The sequence below is a fragment of the Mus caroli genome, unplaced genomic scaffold, assembly GCF_978045245.1.
Source record: "Mus caroli unplaced genomic scaffold, Mus_caroli_1 scaffold_7, whole genome shotgun sequence".
NCBI classification, from domain to species: domain Eukaryota; kingdom Metazoa; phylum Chordata; class Mammalia; order Rodentia; family Muridae; genus Mus; species Mus caroli.
The window spans coordinates 60,394,597-60,411,995 of record NW_028227262.1 but is presented as its reverse complement, the minus strand read 5'-3'; the positions used below and the strand labels follow the sequence as shown (position 1 = coordinate 60,411,995).

At 51.4% G+C, this 17,399-nt stretch overlaps 1 protein-coding gene across 1 annotated transcript; it reads right to left on the bottom strand.

Annotated features, from left to right (window-relative positions):
- Positions 1–222: 222 nt before the first annotated feature.
- Mcm2 (minichromosome maintenance complex component 2) lies at positions 223–15,546 on the bottom strand. The gene is made up of 16 exons (XM_085840349.1): positions 15,504–15,546; positions 14,188–14,420; positions 10,191–10,366; positions 9,798–10,058; positions 8,835–9,054; positions 8,532–8,739; positions 6,645–6,779; positions 5,871–6,062; positions 5,026–5,119; positions 4,432–4,682; positions 4,213–4,339; positions 3,652–3,764; positions 2,523–2,774; positions 1,375–1,557; positions 1,106–1,261; positions 223–851 (listed from the first exon to the last, which is right to left on the bottom strand). Exons 1-16 carry the CDS (start codon positions 15,507–15,509, stop codon positions 741–743), a joined length of 2,718 nt encoding a protein of 905 aa, XP_085696475.1. The 5' UTR covers positions 15,510–15,546; the 3' UTR covers positions 223–740.
- Between the last annotated feature and the right edge of the window lie 1,853 nt (positions 15,547–17,399).

Here is a 17,399-nt window from a genome sequence, read left to right as displayed (position 1 = left end):
AAGAGAAGGGAGGGAGAGGGAGAGGGAGAGGGAGGGAGGGAGGGCTATCACATTAGCAATGACCCTTAAGGGGGACATTTAAAACCCATAGTACAGGCCACATCCACAAAGCAGATCTAACCAGACCTACTTCATTTTGAAACTGAGGGCAGGCAGAAAGGGCCTTCAAAAAGCTCAGGGAAGCCTCGCTGGCACATTAAACCAGAACCAAAGGGATAGCACTATTTAGGTTTTATTCAACTCTATTAAAAAATAAACTACAAGAAACTGTACAACAAGCGAATGAAGGCACTGGCTAGGTGGGAAGAAACCCGTAAGAGGAGCATGGGCCCTCAGCAGACAGGGTCTTGTGCTCCTCCATCACAGGCTTTGAGAATGTTCTGGAAAAGTTTGCAAATACCTCTAAGTTGCTCTTTGTCTAAAAGGGAAACAAACAGTCCAGAAACACTATGCATGCCAAAACAGCAATAGTTTTGATAAAGTCTGTCACCTGAACACAACCCCAGCCTTCTAAAGAGCCTTGGACAGAGGGTCTGGCCAAGAAGAGTGCTCTAGAGGGGGGCAGAAGAATAAATAGCCACTTAACGCTATAGCCTTGGCCTAGGGGCTAACGGGTAAAGGTCTGCATTAAGCCATCCTCCCACCCCTACAGGGCACCAAGCCCCGGTGGAAGTGGGAAGTGACGTAGGCTCAGCGTGGTGACCGAGCCTCATTCAGACATAGAGACCCCTGTGCTGGTCTCAGAACTGCTGTAGGATCAGTTTGCGTTTCAGGTCACGGCTGAACTTGTTAAATTTGAAGAGGTCGCTGTCGTAGAAGGCAGAGAGGTTGTGGATATTGATCTGCCTGGCCTGGAGAAAGAACAGCATCAGAACATTAGCAGGAGAAGATGCCAGCCCTCACCTATGGAAGGGCTGTGTTGGTTCAGAGCTCCAGACCTGAGCTTCACCAGCCACAGGTACTCGGACAAGGCTGCTGGTACCTGTTTCCCTTTGCCTATTGCTAGCTCAAGCCTGTTACTGATGGTACACCCCGAATGGCCAAGAGCTCCCCAGAGCAACAAGCCCTGCCCTGCCCCGCCCTGCCCCACCCTGCTCTTGCATACCTTGTCCATCAGATCCTTCTCAGGTATTTCAATGGTGTCCTGCTGGGCCCCAAAGCGGTTGCGTTGATATGTCACCTGCTCAGCCACCAACTGCTTCAGTATGAAGAGCAGCAGATCATTGTTATCTCGCCGGAAGGAGAGATACCGGGCAAAAGTCTGTGAGAAGAGGACAGAGGTCAGAAGCTCACTTGCCAGCCTTGTCAAGCCACCTTCATGGCTTAAGGGGCCACAGCTCACCAAGGCTCCAGGCCACAGACATACACACCCACCTTGCGCATACTCCGCATGACGCTGAACTTCTGGGTGTCAATGAAGCTCTCCATCATCACGCGGATGGCCATGTTGACATCGTCTTCCATCACATAGTCCCGCAGGTGCATGCGTGCATGGGCCTCGGCCATGCGGATCATGGACTCAATGTGGCGCACCGTGATGGGAATGCTGCCCGTTGCCTGCAGAGAACAATGTTGTTGCTTTCCTCAGAGGAGGGGGCAGAAGGGACCAGAGGCAAATACCAGGCAGCCAGAGCCAAGTTGGCCAATGGAGCAGTATCTCCAGCCATGCTCAGCTCCAATGCCAGGTGCAAAAACCTGGCCTGTGTGGCTGCCACTGGCACCACTGCCTATTCTGCTCTTAGCTTGTATCCCTCCAGTCGGCTACACCTGCGTCTAGCTTACATGGAGGGTTATGTGATCTAGAACAATAAGAGTGAAGCCATCGTTTCTGTGTGAACCAAGACGGTGGATAATGTTAAAACAGAAAGGACAAAAGCAAACCCCTACAAACGAAAAAAGTCCAGCTGGCTTCTTGGTGAGGTGTTGTAAGATAGCCAGCGGCTGGCCTTGCAATCTGGTACCAAACCAGCTAATATAGAACTTTAGCAATCAAAACCTATGACACTTGTGATGGTTTGTATATTCTTGGGCCAGGGAGTGGCACCATTTGGAGGTGTGACCTGGTTGGAGTAGGTGTGCCTCTGTGGGTGTGGGCTTAAGATCCTCACCCTAGTTGCCTGGAAGTCAGTCTTCCACTAGCAGCCTTTGGATGACATAGAACTCTCAGCTCCTCCTGCACCATGACTGCCTGGATGCTGCCATGCTCCCACCTTGATGATAATGGACTGAACCTCTAACCTGTAAGCCAGCCCCAATTAAATGCTGTTTTTATAAGACTTGCCTTGGTCATGGTGTCTGTCCACAGCAGCAAAGCCCTAACTAAGACAACACTCTTGCACACAGTTAAAGTTCATCTGTAACTCAATGGTTAAGATATGGAATGCCATTTTTTTTCTTCCCAGTGCTGGGGAAGGTACCATGCCCACGCAAGGCAGACACTCACCAGAGTGGTGCCAAGCCATTTAATACTGCCTATTCTGACCCCACCGTGTCTGGCACCAGTGAGGGTCCCACTGGCTCACCATGGACTCCTTCCTCAGGTCACTGTACATCCTGGCCACTTTATCCTGGTCCATCTGGTTGAGCTTCGGGTGGACCCTCTCCTTGGCATAAATGATATACTTCTTCAGCACCTCCTGAGGCAGGGGCTCCACGCCGTATGTGTTGGGCATGGCCGGCTCCAAGGGGCCACCGTTAGTCAGCCCTTCATCCTTCTTGTTGCTGGGGTGGTGTCTGACGTGGCTGCCAACCACAAAGCGGGCCAGCATCTCATCCTAGGACAAGAAATCAGGAGAGCCCAATAAGGGTGTGGGTAGGAAGGCAGGAAAAGCTACACAGCAAGGAAAGTGACTACCACACTTGACTGAGGCTAGGCAGGCTCATGAGCGTGCAGAGTAAGTAGTGCTAGGCTTAGAGGGGGTAGGAGACAGCCGTGCACCGGTGACAAGCCCAGCTACTCAGGAGCAGAGACAAGACTTGAATCCAGGAATTATGGTAAATTAAGGGAAACCCAGTGATTAAAAAAAAAAAAAAAAAAAAAAAAATGGAACCACGGCGAATCGAATGGTCCAGAAGCCTCTCACCACAGGAGAGTCTAAGAGGCATCTGTGGGGGAAAAGAAAGGACACTCCAGCAGAAAGAGCACATTCAAAGCCTGAGGTCACCTCTTGGGAGAAGAGGCAATGGGTTCATTTAACATGAAGACAGCAGCTGCAGAGCTGGCTGGGGCAATGCACAACAGCTATCCTCCCCCCCCCCCCCCAGCAGGTGCAGGGCTGGCAGGGGCAGTGCACAGCAGCTATCCCCCACCCCCACCCCCAGCAGGTGCAGGGTGGATGTAGAACATGTGCTGGCCACAAAGCAGAGCTTTTGTGGGTCCCCATGGAGGACAGGTGCCGTGTAATTTATTCTTTTAACTGGCAGGCAAATAAGCAGCCATCCTAGACAACGGCAGTCTTGGGTCAGAGGGCAGAGCTAGAGGAAGGGATATAGTACAGGGTATAGTCTGTGACTAGACTGAATAGGCAGCCAGGGAGGACCTGGAGAAGCCCTAAAAGGTCAGGATGGCACCTGGGTATGAAGACATGTCCACCCAGCACAGCAGGCAATGGCCCAGAACCTACAGGTGGCACCAGGGATATGGGAATGTACCTGAACTGGATCAACAGTGTCCCTCACCACACACAAGACATCAAAGCGGGAAATGATGGGCTCTGTGAGGTCTACATTCTCTGAGAAGGTCAGTGAAGGGTCATAGCGGCCTCCTGAAAGATGAAGAGGCAAGTTCTCAGTCTATCCATCCATCCATCCAACCACCCACCCACCCACCCCCATATCCACCCGCCCACCCATCCCTCCAGGGCTCTGGATCCTTTTCTAGGACCAGGGTGCCTCTAGGGCAGAGTGGGGGGTGGAGGAAAGGGAAGAGATTGGAGATATTATGCCTCATTCCATTAAAACCAGAGCTGCTCCAAAGCAAAGTTCTACTCTAATAAGATAAATGGGCCCCTAGGTGTTAGTCACCTACTGGCTGGGCATGGGTGCAGTTCCAGCCCCACCTGGACAAAGAATCAAAGCACCCAAAGGTGGTATAAGGAACAGATGGACAATCACCCTGGGTTCCCACGTCCTTCCTCTGACCCCCTCTGGTAGGTCACGTTGGATGGGGCTGTGTGTGCTGCCATTCCCAGGCCTGTACTACAGCAGGCATACCTATGGGGTTGGCAGCAGCTATGACAGTGCAGCGGGCTTGCAGCGAGGTAACGATGCCAGCCTTGGAGATGGAGATGCTTTGCTGTTCCATGGCCTCGTGGATGCTGGTTCTGTCCTGGTCATTCATCTACACAACACAGGGCATCCCAGGAGGCCTTAATACTCTCTAATAAAGCCCTCCCACCACAGAGAGCTCAGCCCCAGAGTCCAGATACCCACCTTGTCAAATTCGTCAATGAGACACACCCCCCGGTCAGCCAGAACCAGGGCTCCCGCCTCTAAGGTCCACTCTCTGCTGACGGGATGCCGCTGAACGTATGCGGTGAGACCCACGGCTGACGCACCCTGGCCAGTGGTGAAGATGGCACGGCTAGACACTTTCTCGATGTATTTGAGGAATTGGGACTTTGCTGTGCCAGGGTCCCCACACAAGAGCACATTAATGTCACCTCGAACCTTGTGCTTTCCACCTGCAGGAGGAGGGCCAGAGGACAGGCTAGATCCCTCCAACTCAAACCTGTTCCTCAGCAAAGAGAGGGTGCCCATCCCCAGGACCCCAGTAAGCTGAGTCCAGAGGAATATGCTATGGAGCTTTGGGACACAAGCAAAACAGCACACATATCAGAAAACCCTGAGAGTGCCCTGCACATCAGAGAGGTGGCAAGGTTATAACTTGAGACCAGACCACAGCCAAGCAGCAGAGACAGCCCATCAGAGTGGACCAGGGTGAGCAAGTCCACGCTCCCTGCAGCCTCTTGTTAACTCTTATGCTTAATCCGCTCAGTGAGAGCTGGCAAGGGGGGTGGGGCTCACCTGGATTCTTGGGCTCTCCTCCAAACAGGGCCAGAGCCAGGCCTCTCTTGATGTCTTCATGCCCATAGATGGAGGGTGCAATGCTGGCAAAGATCTGAGGGACAGAGGGAAAATCATGAGACTGAACCTAACAGGCAGGTAAGAAATTTAAGTTCCTACCTTCTCTCAATGACCGACTACCATCAGGGCATGAAGCCAAATAAACTCTTTCCTCCCCAAGCTACTTTTGGTCGTGGTCTTTTTTTTTTTTTTTTTTTTTTTACCTTTAAGATTTAATTTATATATATGAGTACACTGTCGTTGTCTTCAGACACACCAGAAGAAGATACTGGATCCCATTACAGATGGTTGTGAGCCACCATGTGGTTGCTGGGAATTGAACCCAGGACCCCTGGAAGAGCAGTCAGTGCTCTTAACCGCTGAGCCATCTCTCCAGCCCAGTCATGGTCTTGATATAGCAAGGAAACCACAACAGGCGTTTCCCTTAGAGCTGATAGAGCCACAAATAAAATCTCACGGAGAGGCTCAAAGCAGCAAGACTGGCAGCTATGACTGACAGCTATGGCCTGGGGCAGAGGACAGTGCTGTGACTGTTATCCCAGAAGCCACAGTCCTAGCCCCAGACACTCAGTTTCCAGGACGACCATCAGGCTGGCACGGCTTGGTACCACATGCCATAGGCTGAACCTTTGCCCTTCTGGTACACAACATCTTCTGGCATGTCACAGAGGCCCTTGCCTCAGGGAACCTTTGATCCTAGACTTTCAGAGCCTGCCACCAAGACCCATATTTTGAGGCCCCGCCCAGCAGGTAGGGGGCCTGGTCCCTGGATCCCAGCCACCTGCCTTTTCTCCAATTTGCTGATCCTTGGAGAGACCGGTGACCATCTTCACGTCCTCATCGGTGAGCTCCCCCACAGCGACTTTGTTGTCCTTCTTGGCAACATGGTTGGCCAAGATGATAGTGGCAAAGACTGGAAAGCCGTTGGCGGTGTTAAGCGAGCCGTCATAGTTATTGTGGTAAATGCCGGTCAGCTCCTGGGAAAGGGCGGTCACAAGTCAGAGGGTGCAACCTGAGGTCCTGAGCTATCGTAGGGCCCACATCCATGCTGCTTTCCCTGGCTCCACCCCACGCTCCCCACACTGCAAACAAGATGAAGAGCCCAGCAAGCTCAGAAACACGAGCTTTGTCCCACGGTGCTTTGCATGGGAGGGAGCGCAAGGGGCAGAGGAAGGAGCTATTCACTGAAGGTTTCATTCTCATCTTGGCACAACTACAAAGTGTTAGTGAAGTCACTTACGTTGTGCCCTTGAGAAGGAACTCTCTAGACCCTGACACATCTCCCAGTTCTCTCTGCTCTCTAGCTCCATGAGATGTGCGGCTACCTCCACAGCCACAGGCCCAAAGACCATGAACTAAGGCCTCTCTGGCACTGACCCAAGTTAAACTTTTCCTCCTGTACTATCACAGCAAGATGGAGCAACACCCGCCGCTCCAACCAGCAGGAAAAAAGCTCTCCTTCTGACTCAAGAGCTGGTGCCAGGCTGAGCGCACCCATGGACACGGACCCTAGCTCCACTGGCCACAGCAGATACTACCAGTTTCTAACAGTCACTCACTATCTCGTCCCCTGGCTTGCAGCTGTCCACCAGATCAGCGAGGAGAATGGCATCCTTGGAACGGGGCAGTCGGCCAGCCGCCACCTTGCCGGGACTCTCCTGGATGCGGATACGTTGGTAGTTCTGATAGATGGTCTGCACAAGACAAAGATCATGGTTCCTACACAGCCAACCACTCTCCTCAAAGCACAGCTTTCTCATGTGCTCTGACCTTAATGCAGGCCACGAAAGCCACAGAGACCAAAGGGCAGGCCAACAATGACTCAGAAAGTCTCTTCGCCTGCCACCATCCCTAGACAATGTCTTCCTCCCCGCCCCAGGCTCCAGTATCTGCTAGGCCCCAGAGCCTAGATTTTAGTGTGTCCACCGTTGGCAGAAGGGGATGCTGAGCTTTAAGCATGACTGACCTTATGAGGGTCAAGCTGTAGATGTGGGTGCGGCATCTATAGCAGCACCCACAAGCGGCAGAGCAAGGCCAAATGGTAGAGAGTCCCACTAGTTCGTTTACAATCCAAAAAAGAGACAACATACTACAGTCTGGGCTGCAAATGTCCCCCATGGCCTATTTGTGGGGCACTAATTCTTCAGTCCATGTATGAGAGGCAATGAAGCCTTGTGGGAGGCCTTAGGTCACAGAGGTATGCCCTTGAAGGGGACTATAGGACACTGGCCAGTCTCTGTTCTCTTCTGTGTCTCTGAAGTGAGATGAGCAGCCTGCTGCACCACACACAGGCACAAAGCCACAGGGTCAACTGATGAGTCTAAAACCAAGCCATAAATCAACTTGTCTTCAAGTCATTGATACCAGGGGTTTGGACAGGCACCCAGAGCTGACTGATCCACGAGACACAGCAGCTAAAAGAGCACACTCTCAGGTCATGGTAGTGTACACCTTTAAGTCCAGAGCTCCAGAGGTAAAGTTACATAGATGTCTGTCAACTTGAGGCTAGTCATGGCTATATAGTAAGCCCCTGTCCCAATAAAAGAATCATACAATCACATCTATACACTTGCCTGATCCTTAGGACCAGTGCTGCCCAGGAGACCTTAGACAATCAAGCCTCCACATACCCGTTTTTTCCATGAGAAGAGAGCCTCGGAACCTCTCTCCCAAAACATCATCAAGACTAAGACCCAAGGAACACACTGGGCAGCCAGCAAGGCCAGCACATACTTGACCCCTCTTGCTAATCCCCGCACAGTACAGCTCAGTGTCCCGGGGCCAGAGTCTAAGTTTGAGACACAGCTAAGGTGGGGCTGCAACGGAAGGAGAGGGCACAACTAAATGGTGCCGGGTCACCCGGGTTAAAGCAGACCTGGACTTGAACACTGTCATAGGCAACTTCCTGGCCAGGCAGCTCTAAAGTAGACAGCTCAGAACCACAGAAAGCATCAAGAGTGCTAACACTCCTGAAGCCAGGCATTACGAGGGGGTGGGGGAGGGGAGGGGCAGCTGCAGATGAAGACAAGCACAGGCATGCATACTGTACCCAGGATTTCAGAGTCCAGGGGTACATGAGTCTTCAAAGCAGGGCTCTACAGGATCCAAGGTGGTTATAACCCTGGAAACACCCACAAAAGGTACCAGGAGCCAGTCAGGCCCACCAGATAAGTTAACAGATGGTCCAGATTCCCATGTGATGGGCAAGGAGCGCTCTATTGGGGTGGGCAGGAATAAGAGGGCCCTGCTTGCCCATCTCTCTAGAGGTCACAAATGTGGACACACCAAACAGGATCACCTCGTTTCAAATATACTGAATTCTTGAAGGCATGAGGCCAATCTAGTTCATGCTGCCATGTTTAACTGCCTTAAAGTCTTCTGGCCCTGTAGATGGGCTAGGTCTTTCTTGCACACTCAAGATGGCGTGGCAGGTCTGGGTTACTCACCTCCTCCATGTTGATCTCAAAGGGCCCAGCAGACTGGCACTCAGGGCAGGAGCCAGGCTTCACCTCCTGGTTCTGGGACTGGCAGAAAGGCCCCAGTACAAAGTTGCACTTGCTACAGTTGTACTTGACCATGCTGAGCTGGGGCAGGACTCCGGTGCAGCTGGTCACCACGCCACTGGTACGGATCAGCTGGTTCAGGTGCAACTGCCTGTGTTGGGAGGTGACAGGCACACCAGAGGCTATGGGGCTACTTCCTCCACCGCTCTCTGGGCAACGGAGACCCCACTCTCTCCCCCTGCTCACCTCAGTGAACGCAGCTCCTCCACCAGAGGCAGGTGGGAGATGCGCACATGGATGTGGTTGGTGATACGGTCATATTTAGGGTACATGGCCAGCACGACCTCCAGGGCAGCCTCGTCAAAGATCTGCAGCAACTCAGCCGGTGCTTCCGGCAGGAAGTATGCCAACACGTGCTCCCGGGCTGCCAGGTCTTCATAATTTACCACCAAACTCTCACGGTTCTCTAAGGAGGATAGAGGGTGAGACTGATGACATAGCTGGGGTCATGAAAGTAGCTAACATCTTAGAACCCTGCTGGCCAAAGCCCTCTCTACCCAAACCAAACCTAAGAGGGCCAGAAAGTCCAGTGTGCACCCTAGGCCCGCTCTGTGGCTGTGCAATGGAGACCCAAGCGGTAACATTAACAGCATGCAAATCTCTGAGGATGTCATTTCCAGGAGGAATAGAGCCCTCGGGCTACAGAGCAGTGTGCCCCAGGCCATAGAGAAGCTACAGAACTACAGCCATTGCTGGAGGGGTTGCCACAGCCCCACGCTGTCATATCCTGTAAAGCCAATGCTGTCACATAGAAAGACTGCCATTTTTTGCATCAAAGTTAAAATGCACAGGCTGGAGAGTGGCCCAGTGGGAGAACACTGGCTTAGAATGTGCTAGGCCCTAGGCTCAACCTGATTCTGCAAAAACTAACCAACCAAACCCTCCAAAAACCAAAACAGGGTCGTAATACATTTTTAAGCATGTCCCCAAACAGCCTAGCTCTGGTGCAGATACAGGAGACCTTGGGGTCCTCAGGTTCAGTCCTTGTCACCCAATGGTCCTGTGCATTCTGAGTTCAGTGTGGCACACAAAGCCAGCAGGATACAGAAGCCAGGCCACCTTCACCCACCAGTGCTGAGACGGATCCAGGACCTCACTCAAGATAGACGCTGCACCACTGAGCCTCGGCCCAGCCTCTCAGGACCATACCTTTGCACATATCACTGATGCGCTCCTTGAAGACGTTGTGGCCATGGCTGTCCACGTGGGTGCGCAGGAAGTTCTTGAAGCGGTGGTGGATCTCCAGCCTGGGCCCTGCCATGCTCACCCACTCGCGCACTGAGTGGCCCTTGAGGTCCTCCAGGTTCTCAATACTCTCGATCATCTCTTCATCCTCCTCGCCATCCTCTGTGGCGCGTTCTACGTGGCGGCGCTTACGGGCAGGCCGCTCCTCATCTTCCTCGCTACTGTCTTGGGTAGCAAAGCACCCCTGTGAGCAAGTCTCTCCCAGCATCCTCTGCACAACACTTGCCGCCCACGTCTTCCCCACTCCCGAGGCTTTGGACGTACAAGTGGCACCTCTGGGATGTCCACCACACATACCATATAGCAGCCCCCGGCGCATGCGTCCCAGGCCTCTGCCAGCCTCACGGTCCCGCTGCCTCATGGTCCGCTCAGCTGCCTCTCTCTGACTGGCTGTCAGCTCCTCCACATCTTCATCATCCAGGGCCAATCCCTCTGCCTCGTAGACATCGAGCTCCGGAATGGGACGGTAGTCTCTGCAAGAGACCAACAGTGGACAATGAGTCCCCAAACAACCCACTTGAGAATTAGGTCTGCTCCACGGGCTTACAAAGTCCTTGCTGGACAGCTGCAAACAGGAAGTTGAAAGTTTGAAGAATATGATTTAGGGACTCCATCAAGGAGGTCCAAGCCCCCAGGATGGAAAAGGGAGTCTGTCTGCATGCATGAGGTACACAGCCATGTGAATCTGAGTGGAGAGCAAGCCCCACATCCACAGCGCCACCTGCTGGTGGTATATGATGGATGCGGCCAATGCTTTCCCTAGATGCAGTCTCCCAGTCTTGAGAAAATTACCAAACAAGTATCAAAACAAGGTCATTTTTACAATCTTCAAATGGCACCATTTTCATCAGACACTAGAAAGCATGAAACTGTCACTGTCAGGGAGGAAATGGGGGAATCATGACACAGAACAGAAACTATGAAAACCTAATAAATGCAATAGAACATGCTCTTTGGCTAACAAACGTGCAAAATCTCTAGAATTCCAGGACCCCAGGGGAAATGCAAGGTACTGACTGGCTAACCCAAGTCTGCCCTCAACAGTGTGAACACGTATGGGGCTAGAGATGCTTCAGTGCTTGACAGCATTGTACTAATACTCTTTCTTTTTTGACACAGGATTTCTCTGTGTAGCTCTGGCCATTCTGGAACTCAAGAGATCTTCCTGTCTCTGCCTCCCAAGTGCTGGGATTAAAGCTGTGTATGTGGGGGCCACTGTGCCTAGCTCACAGACTGCTCTTGCAGAGTATGAGAATTCAATTTCCAGCACCCATACTGGGCACCCGCACTCTCAAATGTACATACCCACAGATGCACCCACATATATAAAATAACGTTTTAAATGAAAACAACAACAACAAAACAATTTAACCAGGTGTAGTAGTGCCGGAAGACTGCCAGGCAGATCTGAGAGTTTGAGGCCAGTCAAGGCTACATAGTGAGAACCAAACTTAGTGGTATTATCCCAGGGTGGTCAATGGATAAACCTATACTATAAATTATCACTCAACCTTAAAACAGAAGGGGACTATAGGAGGTGAAACTGCACGGATCAATCTTGACATTACACCAATGGATAAGGCCATACCACTCCCATGGGGGCCAGAGACCCAGAAGGACAGCCAAATGGAGACGGGGAGGTAGCGTTTTGGGGGAAAGATTTAAGTTTTGAGACGATAAAAAAAAAGTTCTGGTGGAATGGTGCAGATGAACACCACTGAGCCACACACACGAAAAACAGAGATGACACTTTGCTGTGTATTTACAACTGAGGGGGCTGGGCTGGAGAGAAGGCTCAGTGCGACCTGAGTTCCCAGCACTCAGATCAGGCAGCCCATAAACCAACCTGTAGAACTCCAAAGTCAGGCAGGGGATTTGACACTTTCTTCTCACTTCTGCGGGCACCTATACACTCATGCGCATACACACCAGACACTCCAGTATATACAAGTTTTTTGTTGTTTTTTGTTTTTAAATATGGGGAAATCTCCAAAGAGCTCCTAACTCCCAGTAAGAAAAGGAGTTAAGGGCTGGAGACAAGGCTCAGTGAAGAGCGACAGGTACTCTTCAGGAAGACCTGGGTTCAATCCCCAGTACTCCTATGGTAGCTGACAACTGTGTGCAACCCCAGTTCCAGGGGACCTGATACCCTCACAGAGATACACACCCCAGTTCCAGGGGACCTGATACCCTCACAGAGATACACACCCCAGTTCCAGGGGACCTGATACCCTCACAGAGATACACATGTAGGCAAAATACCAATGCACATAAAATAAACAAATAGTTTTGTTTGTTTTTACAATTTTAAGAAGAAAACACAGAATTAGAGGAAGCCAAGACCTTGACACCAGCAAGGTCAGAGAGCAGATTCCAGGTGTCCAGGGATCATACCCTCCCTATCTGTCTATGCCTTTCCCCCAACTGAACACAACCCAGCCAGACTGGCTGCCTGAAAGGCTCACACCCACTGGCTCAACTGCTTGAGCAGTTTCTTTCCAGATGACCACTTGTTAGGTCTTTGAAAGGAAGAACCATCTAACAGAGAGCCAGTCCCAGGTTCCCTATGGTGTGAGTCCCAGAGTCCCCTCAAAGCGATGCCCTTTCATCTTTGAAGGGTGATGTGATTTTATAGTCGATCATCAGGACACAAGGGGCAGATGCAGTGCTACAGGCTGCAAGCTCTTTCCTCATCGCCACATGGCCTCCCCACAGGAGGGGGCACCTAACAGAGAAACAGACCCCAGAGTTCTCCCTTCTTCAGGGTGACTGGCCAATGTTCTCGAACTACCCTCTCAGAGCAACCAGTTTCAAAACACCAGAGGCAAAGCAGGTAGAAGTGCAGACTAGTCCTACGTGGAATGTAGTGGTTTCTGAGGAAAGTGTGTTCTGACCCTTAAAGGATCTCAGTCCACCTGAAACGCACGCACTCGGTGAGATTTTAGTTAGTCTACAGCGGAACAGGCCACAGTCTGGGGTTGGTCAAACTCCAGAAAGCTGTCCTTGAACTTACACACGTGTGCTATGGCATGTGCACCCATACACAAACACACAATGAGCAATGTAATGAAATATTTAAAAAAAAAAAGACTTTTTAAAAAATGACCCAGCTGCTCTTGCAGAAAACCTGGGCTCGGTTGTAGGCACCCATAAGGTAGCTCACAACCATGGGGTCTGACGCCCTCTTCTGGTCTCTACAGGCATAGTCATGCATGTGGTAAAACACTCAATACATGACTTTAATCCCAGCACTTGGGAGGCAGAGGCGGGGGTGGGGTGGTTCTGAGTTCAAGGCCAGCCTGGTCTACAGAGTGAGTTCCAGGACAGCCAGGGCTACACAGAGAAACCCTGTGTCGAAAAACAAACAAACAAAAGACTGAACTTTGAAAACACCAGAGTAAAATGTTGGCACAAAAGGATGAACACCAAGATTCCAGTTCTGGTAATATGATTAAAACTGGGATCAACAGGCAGAAGAGAATGGCTTGCAGAAAGCTTGCACAGACCGTCTTTGCACTGAAGGCTTATAATATAAAACTTAGTTTCTTTCCATACAAACCCTAAGTCAGATAGTCCTCAGACATCTCTAAAGTGTCTCTCACTTTAAAGAAAAGGAGGTGGCCCTGGAGCCCCCCTAGCTCCCCCCTCCTGGTCCCCCAGCAACTCTGCAGGGAAGCCCTTGCTGCTGAGCCCAGGATGATCAACTCCTTCAGTCCATGGACACTCATTGCAGACCTAGTCTCTTCACACCTAGCCTGCAGTGTGTAAAGAAAAGAACCAAATGGTGCAGACAGCCCAGTGATGGCTCATACCCCTCAGATATCCCCTAAGGAAAGGTACAAAAGCAAGGTGCCAAAGGGCTCCTACGTGGTCACATAACTGGTACCGGTGAGGCTGAATTAGAGATCTCCCTACCTCCTGGCAAAGCTCAGTTTCCTAACAGCCTCAGTCACCTTCTGTATGTCTGCTTACAACACTTGTGACCCAGAGCCTGATGCAGGCTGGGTGCGAGTTTGCTGACTGAACCATCTTTCCAAGTGGGCACCACCCTTCAGGGCTCTTCAGATCAGACTCTATGGGTCCCCTTCTCCTGGGCGGGGGCTTGCCTGGGCTTTAGGGTCTAGTCTGAGGTGTATACAGTGAGCTAACTGCATCTTCCCAGTGGCTGATGAACAACCTCCACATCCCAACCAAAGGCAAAGATCACCAGGTTGGCTCATACACTCATGGGTCCCCAAGGCCAGGCCACCAGACACGGGGGGTCCTTCTGCTAAGCCACCTAACCACAGCCTACCTCTCCATGCCATCACCAATGAGTTCCTCTCCATCCTCTTCTTCCTCCATGGGCCCCTCGGTGCCCAGCAGCCCCTCAGACTCATCTTCAAATGGGGGGAGGTCTCTGCCAGGGCTGGAGGTCAGGGCGTCAGCACGTCTGGAGCTGCGGCCTGGGCTGGAGGTGAGGGGATCACTGATCCGGCGCCGCTGACGGGCAGGGCTAGATGCTGCCGAGAGAGACTCAGAAGACTCCTGTAGGAGAAAAAGTCTGCCATCAGACACTGGAGGGACACAGGCTGACAGCCTCCTGGTTACCATGGGGCCTTCCCACAGTCTGTCTCCTGTACATTAGGCATTGTTCTCAGGGACATATTAGTCCCTCAGATCTGTCCATGTCTGTCTTATGAAAAACCTCAGGGGCTATGCAGTTTTTTTTAATAACCTGTTTATAATCTATTTTCACACCCCACTTAGCCCAAACCCCACATTATGCTGGGTGCTGAAACAAGAGGTGAAGATAAAGAGGCATCAAGGAACACTATTCTAGAAGTGAATGGTGGAAAGAACAAATCTTTAACCTTTAATGAGTTACGAAAACGCTAACAGTAAGAGTAGGAAAGCAGAGCCAGGCGGTGGTGGTGCACGCCTTTAATCCCAGCACTTGGGAGGCAGAGGCAGGCGGATTTCCGAGCGAGGCCAGCCTGGTCTACAAAGTGAGTTCCAGGATAGCCAGGGCTATACAGAGAAACCCTGTCTCGAAAAACCAAAAAAAAAAAAAAAAAAAAAAAGAAGAAGAGTAGGAAAGCCGGGCCTGATGTCACAGGCATGAAATCCAAAATACCTAGAGGCTGAAGCCTGAGGATCGCCAAGTTCAAGGCTAACCTGCACTACAGAGTTCAACCCCAGCCTGGGTTACTAAGTGGGACCCTTTCTACTTTCTTTCCTTTTGAGGAAGGGTTTCTCTGTGCAGTTTGGCTGCCCTGGAACTCACTCTGTAAAGCTCAAAGACCCGCTTGCCTCTAACCCCCTAGTGCTGGGATTAAAGGCATACGCCTCCCCCGCCCAGCTCTGAGACTCTCAAGAGAGCAGGGATGCTCGCAGCTACGTGGTAGCCCGCTTTCCCTACATGCGCGGGGCTCTGGGTTCCATTTCCTGCAGCCTCACCACCAGAAGTGTGTGGAAACCCGGGTCTAGGGACACATGAGGAGAGCAGAGACGATCTGTCCCAGACTGGTGCAGGTAGCCCCGCACTCAAGCCTGCCACTAGAGGAAGATACGGGCCAAGCTAGCCAGGATCGCTGAATACCGCCCGCCCGGGATCAGCCCATTCCTCACCGCCATGTCTGCGCTAGCTCCACCGCACCAGCTGCCACCGGTTTTCGCGCGAAAACTAGACCACGTGACCCGCCCATGCCCGGGAAGCGCCGGGAGGACTCAGACGTCACTACGTCCTCGTCAATCTAGAGCGGAAGGAGGGCTAGAATATTTGGGCACGCCCACACCATAAAGCCCCGCCCCGCTCCCCGCCCACAGCTTTCAAAAGGCTGAGCCCACGCCTCCTGCACACCTAGGCTTAACCCTTCAGCGTTTACCACGCTGAGGCAACGAAGCGGAACTTTGGGTCACTGGTGGCTCTGAGGACCAATCCGGCCTTCTAGAGTGTGACCTAGGTGTCTAAGTGTCGGTATGGCCACTTGTTACAACTGAGACTGTTTTCTGATTTTTTTTTCTTTTCTTTTTTTTTTTTCTTTTTGGTTTTTCTAGGCTGGGTTTTCTCTGTGTAGCCCTAGCTGTCCTGGAACTCACTCTGTAGACCAGGCTGGCCTCGAACTCAGAAATCCACCTGCCTCTGCCTCCCAAGTGCTGGGATTAAGGGCGTGCGCCACCACTGTCCAGCTTGTTTTCTGATTTCTTCCTGATTTGGCATCAACCTCTCCCAAAGCACTGAGGTTCAATCCTTCAAACACCCAGGCTGCTATGGGCTTTTATCAAAGTGGGAATCAATCGTACTTGGCTGCAGTTGGCAAAGGTACGGGGAGGATGTTCCAGGTAAAAAGGACCTGGTGGGTGATGCAGTACTGCGAAGGCTGGAGAGTATATAGGGATTACCACTCCCTTGGTTCAAAGCTTGTAATGCCCAGGAAAGGTGGGAGAGCTCAGATTTCAGATTAGCAGTTTGTCTAGGAGTTGGAGCTCTGTCCTGACATGAGGTCACCTGAGGGGTCTGTTAAATCGAGGTGTAGGATGAATCAGTAGCTACCACCTGACGAGGTGGGCAGAGACAGGCTGAGTGCTTCCAGTGAGAGGCCTGCTACTGTTCCTACAGTCCTAGCCATCTGGTTCTCAGCTACTGGGCAGGATGTGACTTCTGCTGTATGTACAGCATCAATAATCCCACACAGAACCTAGTGTAGGGCAGAGAGGAAATCAGGAAGGATGCTCAGAAAGGAGGATCTGCAGGCTTTATAGTACAAGAGATACCCCAACGTGCTAAAGGGTATCTTAGGGAGATGGGCTAGTATGACCTCTGAGACAGGAATCCACAGCCTCTTGTCTGCTGGAGCTCCCCTCAAAGCTGGATGCCACTGTGGTACCCAGAGCAGCATTCAGATGCAGGAAGGTACTGCATCTATATGCTAGAGACTCAAAAATAAATAAATAAATAAATAAATACTAAAAAAGCATATTATGCCACCATAATAGGATATGTTCTTTGAAAAGCTGTCCACCATAAGCCCCTAGGCCCCTACAAATTCCAATGATATGACAAGCCCCCAATTCTTTAAAAAAAAAAAAAACAACTTATCTTCCTCTTTTATAGAATCTCTCATTACTGGCCTGCCATTCCATGCTTACCCATCCTTACTAGCAGGGTGTCATGGACAAGATAAACCAGAGCCACATTCTGTGAAGAGTTCAAGTAGCCTGGGCCTTGCTAGACCTGGTGACAACGGAGAGGGGTAGTGTCACCACAGGTCTGGAAGGACCCTGGAGGTGGGTAATTCCTTTACTGTAATGGGATAGAAAGAGGTGTGGTTTGTAATTTTGAAAGATCAGAACAGCGAGTGAGATTGACATAGGGAGGGTCCCAGTGTCCCAAACATGCTTTAGGTTCCCAAGATGGGCACAGCTGTCTATACCCTGCACTGGTGCAAGCCAGGAACACTACCTGACCGATCCCCATTCTTGTGACTTCCTGGATGCCACACTGTCCTGTATGCAGAGGCCACT